General features: G+C 54.8%; 1 protein-coding gene across 1 annotated transcript; it reads right to left on the bottom strand.

Annotated features, from left to right (window-relative positions):
• Positions 1–979: 979 nt before the first annotated feature.
• On the bottom strand, positions 980–10,382 carry PSMD4 (proteasome 26S subunit ubiquitin receptor, non-ATPase 4). The gene is made up of 10 exons (XM_085316541.1): positions 10,316–10,382; positions 7,383–7,523; positions 6,542–6,656; positions 5,005–5,091; positions 3,676–3,744; positions 2,826–3,041; positions 2,622–2,730; positions 1,950–2,081; positions 1,602–1,669; positions 980–1,326 (listed from the first exon to the last, which is right to left on the bottom strand). The coding sequence occupies exons 1-10, from the start codon at positions 10,339–10,341 to the stop codon at positions 1,159–1,161; spliced, it is 1,131 nt and encodes a 376-aa protein (XP_085172667.1). The 5' UTR covers positions 10,342–10,382; the 3' UTR covers positions 980–1,158.
• Between the last annotated feature and the right edge of the window lie 277 nt (positions 10,383–10,659).

Genomic DNA, 10,659 nt, shown 5'->3' with positions numbered 1-10,659 from the left:
GCGCGCCCGCCCCCCCCGCGCCGCGCCGTTGGCGGAGCCGCCCGTCACTCGCCGCCGTGCGCCTTCCCATTGGTCCTCTCCGCCGTCGCTCTCAGGCAGCTGCCGCTTCTCGCACTCGCCATTGGTAGAGCTAGAAGCTACCCGCAGCTGGGGCCCGCCTCCCGCGGGATGTGCTCATTGGGAGGCGGCGATGCCATTCAAAAGCTGGTCTCCGCCCACCACCCCGCTGCCGCGTTTCCCATTGGTCGATGGCGTTGCTACACCCACGGGGCAGCCTCGCTGTTTACTGGCTGGTCGCTCGGCTCATCACACCAGCCCTCCCGCTGCTGCTTCCCATTGGCTAAAGGAGCCTGTCCTTCAAGCAGGGYTTCTCGCATCTATTGGTCACGAGTGGTGTCCGTCTAGGCGTCTCCCTGCCGTCGCATCCCTCTTGACCAAGAGGCTCGTCGATCAATATGAACACCCGCCCCTCTCCCTGTCCAATTGGCTGAAGGCTCTCCGAGGCGGGCTGATCCCCACCTCCTATTTGCCAGGGGTGCTGTCACTCAGGGAAGGAGGCTGACCGGCCCGCCTCACACACTCACAAGCTGGCGCGGGAAGGTCCGGGAGAGCTTCATTGGTGGAGAGCCCTGTCATACACACACGCCCCGCCCTCTCAGYGCTCCGATTGGCCGCTACACCTCTCATTCACAACAAAGCCCTGCCTCCCTCATCCCACCCTCCCCTGCTCACCTCCACCCCTCATTGGCCACGCCCGGAATCCCAGGAGCCAAGTGCCCACCTGCCCGTGCCTCTGATTGGCTGACTGCACTGCCCATCAACGGCTCCGGCCGCCCCTCGGGCTCAGTGTAAACAGTCCCCCAGCCCCGGAGCATGGCAATGGGGGGAGGTGCGGCGGGGGAGGCCCAGTCCCCCCAGCACCAGGGGCACTGGTGTAACGGCGGAGCCCCAGCCCAGCCGGCCCAAAAGGGAGTAAGAACAACGTTAAAGGCTTTTATTAACCTGTTACATCAAGGAAACCCAGCCCCTACCCCTGCTGCCTTGCAGCGGGCTCCTCCGCGCTCGACCCGAGGGCGACGGCTAGGCTGAAGCTACCCGGCCAGAACATGCGAGACCGACTCACCGCCCGCCCATCAGCGAGACCCAGCCCCAGCGCTGTCATTTCTTCTCCTCCTCCTTTTTGTCCTTGCTCTCCTTGGAGGCCTGCGAGGCCAGGGAGCCCATGGCGTTGCGGATGGCCTCGTTGTTAGGGTCWACGCCGGGCAGGTTCTCCAGCACACTCTGCAGGAACTCGGGGTCCTGCATCACATCATAGTCATCCTCCTCCTGCAGGGGGATGGAAAAGAGTCGGGAACAGGCTGGGACCTGGTTCTGGATGTGCCTCACCTCTCAGTGGGGCAAGCTCTGCAGGGAAAGGGTGGGTCCTAGTGACCGGGGAAGCTGAAGCTCATGGCAGGTCCGTAGCACAAAGGGATGGGGCAGCCCAGAGCAAGGAACCTGACCCCGGTGCTGAGCACAGAGAGGGACTCTAGGATGCTGGGAAGGCATCAGGAGAGGCTGGGACAGGTCTTTCCAGACAGATCGGGATGGTAAAGCGTCACCTTAGTGGGTTCAGATGTGTCCATGGCTGTGCTACTGTCCACTTCCGCTGCCTCTGCCTGGGCAAACTCTGTCAAGAGGAGAGAAACATCTCAGGATGGAGGATTTACACACGCATAGCCCCAGCCTGAAGTGGTGAAGGACACAGGTCACGGTTGAGCAAGCCAGGTACGTATCCCACAGGTGTTCAGGGAGATTCAGGGCCCGCCCAGATGACAATTCCCCATTTCAGGGCATGTCGGTGTGTAGGGGACAGCAGTTCTAGATGGGTATGGAGGAGTCGCCCCTTCACCCTTGTTCTGGGAGAAGTCAGCTGAGAACGAGCCAAGTGTYGGCACCCAGTTACTCACCCGCTCCCTGCAGTGACATCTGCATGGCGTAGGCGATTTGTTCCTCCTCCGTCATGCTGCTGAGGTCAGGCAGCCCAGCGCGGCCAAACTCCTGCTGAGTTATCGTCATCTTCAGCAAAGCATCGTCTGAATCTGCACGGACAAAACTCCACACTCAGGAACCAGCCAGGAGAGCTGCTCTGCATTGCTCGGTGACCAGGGCACTGCCATGGCGTGACCAGCAGCACAAGACCCCCTTCTGCAGTTGTAAATGCAGCCGTGCTGGGAAGGGGGGCTAGAGCAGAGCAGCTCCCTGCAGCATTTGTGAGAGACATGGGGATCTGTCTCCATTTGGGAACTGAGGGAGTTTCAGAAGTATGATGTAGTCCCCGAGCCTGGATCTGCCCCAAACACTGTGGCTCAACAGCCTGGTTGRAGACAAGTCCAATGATTCAGGCCAGAAAACCCCCCGTTTTTCACTGTGGTGGATCTGAAAACTGCAAAGCTGCGCAGAAAAGCCCTGCCATGAACAGAGCCTATATGCCACGGTGCTGGGCAGCCCCAAACCTCTGAGCACAGTCCCAGCAGCCTGGACACCCCTTCTCGCTAGCTGGATGTATATGCGCTCCCTGGAAAACTTGCTGCCTCACCCTACCCGCCAAAAGCAGATTCGTTCCCTGCCCAGTTCATTACCATCCCCTCCAGTGGCYGCGATCCCAGCCTCAGCTGCAGAGGCGGCCGCAGCCCTCCTGGCCTCCTCCTCTTGCCGCTGCCTCTGCTCCTCCATGGAGACCCGCAGGGCCTGCGGAGACAGAGGCAGAATATAGATGAGCTGGGCAGAGCTCCAACAGACCGAGCTTGGCACTCGYCATCACCCTCTGTCTCCTCATCGCTTACCAGAGCCAGTTCCGGGTCCGCACTTGGATCCACACCAAACTCRAAATCACTGGCCCCGAGGCCCAGCATGGCACCGCCCTCCCCGGCCAGAATCGGGGAGCTGATGAGGGCATCAGCTAGGCTCGGCCCCGGAGGCACTGTCACCAGGTGGGAGCCGGTCCCATCCTTGCCATTTAAGGTGTTAATGAAGGCAGTGAGCTTGTCTGTGTTGGCTTCCTACAGCCAAAGAGAAAAGCTGTGATTAGAGACTGATTTGACTCCCTACTCATCTCAGTGAGGGACAGGCAGCAAGTTGCTCTACACACCTCAACATCCCCCCAGTCCTCAGCTCGCTCTCCACAGCTCTCATGGTACCGGGGAACTGAGAGCTGTACAAGTGGCTTGGGGTTATGCCACACTTCACTCCTGGGGGTTGCCATCTGTTGCAGAGGCCCAGCAGCGGGCGGCTGCGCAGCCCTCCCAGTGGGAAAGCTATGCCTTGGCTGTATTATCCTCTCACAAGCTACTTTTCTCCCCGTGAACAAAAACCCTCAACAGCGCCCAGATCAGAGCGGAGCAACATGTGACGCTGATCTAAGACAAGGAGTGAAACGCCACTCAGAAGCACATGAGTGGCTCTGCCATTTCCTTTAAGGAGAAAAGCCTTCAACAAGGCTTTCAGTGAAACAGGAGAAGTCTCTTACTCCCGACATTAGCGTTTTTATTGAGACAGCTGCTAAAGAGACGGAGGTTCAGAGAACTGTTCATTCTCTCCACTAAGAGAACTAAGCCTGAGTAAAATCTTCAGGCTGGAAAACACACAAAACCATGGCTTGAATCTGAATTACAAGGAACACTGGAGAAGTCTCACCTCTTCTCCAAAATTGATTATGTCCACGTTGACTTTCTCTTTCTTAAGACGCTTTGCCAACTTCACCAGCTGCAATAAGGAGAAACTGCAGCATTAGCTTTCCATGGCTTTGATTTCAGCTCTTAGATATATTTAGCTCATCAGAAACCAGACAAGAGCACTCGAGATTCACTCCTTGAGATGCAGAGCCCAAAATCTGAGCTTCCCAGATTGTAGCCCTCCCAAGCTCCACAGCTGTCTCCCAAGAGTAAAGCATTTGAGATGGTCCRTAGGTGGGACAGGCACCACCAAACAGTACCCAAGTCACTTCAGGGTGGCACAACTAAGGAAGCTCTTGCTGCCAGAGCAATTAATGGTCCCTATCGCTTCTGCAAAGATGCAAGCGAGAGCCTGGAGCAGGAAACATCATCTCCCTCCCCCAGAAAACAGACATGCTTTTGACTTGCTCTTTCAGAGAGACCCAGAATGTCTGGATTAACTTTGTCTGCCTTATATCAAGCACAAAGAGAACAGCACCTCCCTAAAGTTCAGGGTTTTATTTCTGCTAAGGGATCCAGATGTCTTCCCTTAGCTCCTCAGACTAAAAGCCCACAGTGATCTAGCTGACAGCAAGTCAGGAGGCCCAGGACGCAACAGAGGCTCCCACAGTAGATAGAGCAGCCTGAACCGGGGGAAGGAAGTGATCCTACACAAAACAGTGAGAGATCTGGATCTCTGTCCTTGGCTCGGGCCCAGCTGTGCCCATTCTGCCTGGCAGCTCCGGGCCTGCCTCAGAGGCTAAACGCTCAGCCGACCCTGAGCCCTACGTCAAATGATAAACAAGGTTCTCTTTTGAGTGCAAGTGTATCACGTTTCCCTGGGAAAGGAGCCAGCGCTAATGCACCAAGTTCTTCGGAGAAAGCCAGCTGTTCCATTGCATCAGCCCTCTTCCAGCCTTTGCAGAAAGGCCTGAAGAACTGCATGGGTTGAGCTGCTCCTGACTGCGTTAGGTTCTACACACACACACACACACACACACACACACACACACACCTGCCTGACTCAAGCTCTCACACTTCAGGCCCCAGCCCCTCTCTGTGTCCATTCCCACAGGAGACAGGAACCCTGGCAGTGCCTACAGTAGCCCTTCCTCATCCTCTCTCTTCCTCCCCACTGAGAACCACTCTGCTAGCAAGTGTGTCGGTCACGCAGTCTCCTTTTTAGCCTATAAAGTCTTAATTTCAATACAGAGCAGGGAACTAATCAAAGAAGCTGATTTACAGTTCAAGTCATTCAAGGCAGAGCGAGAAACAGACCCAACATATTTTCATTTGACTCGTCACTACTCACATCTTTCTCATTATCTTCTACAGGGCTCCCCACAAAGGCAATGATTCGCATCTTGTGATTCTTGCCTTGACGATGTTTTAAAGCCAGCTACAAAACAAAAGTTACGTGGTACTTAGTGAGCAATTCCCAGGAAAGAAGACATGGCCMTTAGTCACTTCTCTTGCTTTCATGTGTATACACACAGGAAAATTTACGCTAAATACCCAGGGAGACTTTTCAGTAGCAAATTTCATCAGAGAGAGATGAACAATGGAAGCCCCGAAGGAAGTTAAATCCACATCAACAGAGCAGCAAAGAACCAACTGGGCTGAAGGCAACTCGCAGTTTCTCCTCTTCCTCCCGAAACTCACAGTGAAGTCAGTGCTGTGTTTGTGATTCAGGTCACAGCTTTATGCTGTTTTTCAGTGCAGCTGCTGCTCATACAGAGAGTTCCGGGTAGAACAGCCACTAATAYCGACACTGTCGGCCGCTCCCAGTAGGGACCACCGCCGACTCAGTTTTGCCCTCGTTTTAGGCCTGCAGCAGAAGTGAAAGGTATGTTCATGTGACTGTAAGTCCACGAGCAAGCACGCTTTAAGGACCTCCCCTTTGCTGGAAGCTATGGCTCAGCTCGGAGCAGGCATGTGCTGCCAGTTTGTTGCTACCCAGTCAAGTAAGCTTGCTTAAAACTTCTTTTCCCACTGAGGAATGCTAATGTCTTAAAGTGCACTAACTAGATTGATTCACAACAAAGCTTTCCGTGTCCTGAGATCAGAGGAGCTCCAGATCAAAGCTCGGAACAAGCTCAAGAGGCCTGATATCATGTCTTCACCCTCAATGCAAGGGCAGAAAAGCTACGATGAGAAATACATTCCAGGATAGAGCAAAAAAACAGGACAAAAGGGTGACCGTGCYCTGGTGGAGAGTCCTCAGTCAAGGAGCCTGATCTCCTCGGTGGGAAGGGCTGGACTCAGCACACCACCTCACTCAGCTCAAGACATGCCACAGTCAGAGTCTAGCCACAAATCAAAAGTTTTCTATCTCTCTAATGCATATTTCCCCCTTTTCCCCTTCAAGACAGTCATGGGTTTTCCCCAAYCTGGGCTCCAATACAGTTATTTCTCAGAGTAGCAGGTGACAGCTGAGTGGGATTACATTAAATGCAGCATCTTGGCCAAATTCCAACATGGGTAGTTTCAAGCCACCTCCCTAAATTCACTTTACGTGTCCAGATACTGATTCAACGTCTTAAGCTGCTGAGCAGCATGCCTGGATTTCTACAAAGCAGCTGCCAAGACTGATCCACCTCTGAAGCAAACTTTAGGACCAGACTATTAGACTACCAAACTGTTATTGTAGGATTTTCTGAAAGSTTCAGCTGCATTTTGCATCTGGCAAAACCGAAATGATTTGCTCAGAACTSCTTAGCCATAAAGGCAGAAAGAGAACCACATTCCAGCCATTAGAATGACAAATAGTTTAGCAGGACTCAGGAAGGCAAAGGGAATTACAGAGAAAGGCAGAGACTCACTTGTGAGAAACYAACAAGACCACTTACGTGAGCAACTCTGATCCCTGTACAAAAGGTAATTTTCCCTTTGGGTTGCACTGTGTGTAGCTTTGAAAGGATCCGGCCTGTGTCTGGGGTGAGCGTGGTCAACACTTCACAGTTACTACAAGAAAAATACATTTAATTCAGTGACCTTTTATTTGAGATCTTCTTTGCAAAACCCTTCATCTCCTGTGGGAGTAAAAGAACTCTCCCTGCAATAAGCCYACAGCTCGTGTGTACTCCGAGAGCCTGCCAGCATTCAGCCGGGGTGGGTCAGCGCGCACAGGGAGCAAGACTTTTAGCCTGGCTTTCTAGAAAAGCAAAGCATKTAATCTGTCTGTGTGAAGGCTTGCAAGTGTCTGCCCCAGTATCCTGGAGCCCACTGGCCAATTTTAACCAATTCTGACCGAGAGGGAGCTCTCAAAGGCACCGAGTTTCTACAAGCTTCAGAAAAAACAGAAAAAATGCTCTCTTGAGGCTCTCTACGAGCTGCAGCAACAGCTCAGTCTTTATTAGCCACACTTTGGGACACAAAGCCTCAAGAGACAGGTCTGGAAGAGTTCGAGASTAGAAAGAAAAGCCTCTGAAACGCTTCAGCATCATGATGCAGGACTGAGCCCAACAAGCCAGACACCTCTCAGAAACCAGGCTTTCTTGTACCAGTCCTCTTGGAAGAACTAGTTYAGTTTTAGACTGTGCTGTTGCTGCCCCATTTTGCAATAATCTCCTCAGTCCTTRCCCACACACTCTCCCACGCATCCCCCAGCCTCCCCGCAAGCATTGGCACCCGCTTGCTGCGAGACCTTGCACCGGCCCCCTGAGGCTGGAGTCCCTCCGGCAGTCCTACTTGGCTAAGGTAATGAGCCCCACGTTGTTCTCGGGGTTGCTGCGGGTTTTCGAGTGGCACACAATGTTGACAGCATCTTGCTGGGCTTGCAGGCGAGTGGGTAAAAAGTCCCCATTTCTCATATATTCACTGTTGTCCACACTGAAATACAGAGAAGAAGGTATTGGCTTAGAAACAAAGCAGGTGAAGCTGTTCCCCCCCCTCCCCCCAAACGTGCTTTTCAGGATGGCACACCTGAGGTCAGGCAGYTGGGGGTGCACAGTGGGACGCACACACTCCACAGAGGCCAAGGGACCTGAGTCCAGGCTACCAAGAASACAGTGAGGCCCCTCTACGTTTCCACGAGTGCTCGGATCAGAGCCRTCCTTCGGGGAGGAGGGACACGTCACAGGGACTGTGCTTGGGGTTGCAGGACGAATGCTTGCAGCCTCACAACAGCCAAGGAGCCTGAGCCGAGCTGGAAGCTCCCGCTTTTGCTGAAGAGCACGAGAGGGTGCTCTGGGTGCTGTGGCTGCACAAATTCAAGCCCACGCTCCCCAAAATGTTCACRCGCCTTCTCCCATCTCCACAGGGGCACAGCAAAAACCCGCCAGGAGACACCACTCCACCRTAACCTTAAGCTCTGCACTCAACACCACCACGGAGAAGCTTTCCTCATAACAAAAAGCAGCTTTCCACCGCAAGGCTTCCAGAGCACGGGGAACGGACTGCAGAGCTCTTTGCAAACCCCGCTCCCAAGAAAATCAGCATCTCTGCTCCCCAGGACAGCGATGCGGTGGTCTCCTCAAGGCGAAAGGGTAACGCTGCAATCTGAGTCACACAGTCCGGTTTCCTTGCTCTAAATTACAACATGCAAGGGGGGCGTCAGGGCCTGGACACCAGAAGAGGACCCCACACACACACACACACACACACACGAATGCCCACACTTATCCCCCTGCAGCACATGGGCAACGCTGACCCCCAGCGTCTAACTGCGGTAGCCAAAACAAAACAACGCCGTAATTAAGTCTCTGCCTTCCGCTGTTGGTGCTCACAGATAGCACAGAGCGAGCAGAGGAAACTCTGCTCATACGCCGGCCTTCAGAAAAGCCACTCGAGAGAAGGATTAATTTAAATAAAAGCTTGGAAGTTTATCTCYGCCCAAATTAAGTCTTCCCTAAGCAGTACGTCCACGCTTTTAGTTCTGACACAAGTGAGAACGTTTCCTTTCGAAACAACTGCTTGCTTGTTGCAACTGTTTTCCTGACACTGCAGTCGTTGGTTCCCTGTCAGGACCAGCAAGTGCTGCTGGCGCTGGGCTGTTTCTCCTCCGGCCCCACGCTGAATAACCCAGCGCAATGTGTGCGCTGGCCTACACGGCTGGAGAGCAGCAAGAAGGCAGCGGCACAAACTTCATCTTAGAACGTGGACAAAGGCACAAAGAAACAAAGTGCCGTTTGCCCAAAGCCGTCTGAACTTCAGTTTACTGTTCATGAGGTTGATCCAGCACAACACAAGGAGTTGTGACACATTTTAACTCCCTTAAACACGAGTAAGCAGAGAGTTATCTAGAGAAAATATCAAGGACTTAATATACAGTCACCAGATCAGACTGTGGTAATAGCTTTACCCAAACAACCACAGGAACATGTGGAGAGCTAAAGGAACAACAGAACCTGTGTGTATTTCAAGGATTTGCTCTACTGTGGCCTCCTTAACCATCAAAAACAAGAGGTATCAGGCCTGAGAGGCTGTAGCTGTTGTGATAGCACTGATACATCAAAACAGCAGCTTTAGCACATAATCTGAAATCAAAGTTTCCTTCTTCCAACGCTGGTTGCAGCTTGTRTTCAGCACACAGGGCCCTTTTACCTTGAAACTGATGCTGAGCAAGAGTAAAACAGTAAAAGCCAGATTACAGCTGTGCTAGAAGCAGCATCACCCAAGCACTAACCCCTTCGCTCCCGTCGCAGAGGCACGGGGTATGGCCCGGAGCCTGAGCAGCCGGCCTCCTTCAGGTAGCAGGTTACAGTCGCACAAACCTGCCCCAGCCCAGGCTGGCAGCGCTGCGCGCTGCAGGGGGCTCGGCCTGAAGTTAGCTCTTTGCTGTACTACTTTGACGCAGAATTTTGTCCAGCCAGGTTTAYTGGTGCCCATTTGTTGTCCCAGGGTTGCCTGCTGCCGTATCAGCCTAGCAGCAGCAGCAGCTCTCCCCATCCCATTCTCCGTCATCCAGCTTTCCCTGGGCTTACCAAGTGCTCCCTTGCACCCCTATTAACACCACTGTCCCCTACAAAAGCCTCTTCATCGTTGTCCTAGCTCCTTTATCCCCCTGCTTAGCCCAGAGCCTTTCCCACCAAAAGACTCCTCCTCACCCCATCCTGCCCCCTTTAACTCCCCCCACCAACGACCCCCCCACCACCACCTTACTTTCCTAGATTCCCTCCAGCCTAATCTGCTCCCCATTTCACCGAGCTTCTCTCCCAAGCAGCCACTACTCAGAATCTTCCCCACCACCTTGATGCCCCCACCTCAGCAGCCATCCTCTCCCCAACCCAAATATATTCTCCAAGCCAACCCCCCCCGCCCCAAATCTCTCCCCTCCAGGCACTGATTTCCCCACCCCTCACTCGCTCCAAGCCTCACAGACCTTCCCCTGTACATCACCTACCCCAAACCCACGGCTCTTCCCACCAGGCGCTGCCTCTCCACCTCACTACACCCTCCCCCCAGACCCTGACTCCCAGCCCGGCCCTGCCCCAGACTCTGCCCCGGGCCCGGCCCTGCCCCCGCTCGGGATGACTCAGGCAAACCCCGTGCGACCCGGACGCACGGGCACGGAGCCGCGCCGCGGCGCGGGGCAGGGACGGGGGGAGGAGGGAGGCGAGGGCGGCGGGAGGGAGGGAGGGGAGCCCGGCCCGGCTCGGCTCGAGCCGTCCCGCTTCGCTCACCACACCATGGTGCTCTCCAGAACCATCTTGCCTCCTTCCCTCAGACCGGCCTCGGCCCGGCCAACAAGGCGCTTCCCGATTGGCTCGAGGCTCCCGACCAATCCCCGCCGCCCGTCTTCGGCGGCGAGGCGCGGCCGCGGGGCGCGCCGGGAGTTGTAGTCCCGCCCGGGGCAAGGGGGGGGCGAGACAGGGGGGCGCCTCCCCCCCCCGGGCAGCTGGGGACGGGGACGGGCCCCGGGGAGAGGGGGGCGACGACGACCCCGAGTGACACCAAGCACCTGCCTCTTCCGGGCTCCGGGACCCTCCGGCAGCTCATCCAGCGCTCGGACCCCCACCCTGGGCAC

The sequence above is a fragment of the Rhea americana genome, unplaced genomic scaffold, assembly GCF_003343005.1.
Source record: "Rhea americana isolate MKP2758 unplaced genomic scaffold, rheAme1 scaffold_471, whole genome shotgun sequence".
In the NCBI taxonomy this organism is placed as follows: Eukaryota; Metazoa; Chordata; class Aves; order Rheiformes; family Rheidae; genus Rhea; species Rhea americana.
This window is presented reverse-complemented; position numbering and strand designations above follow the sequence as displayed.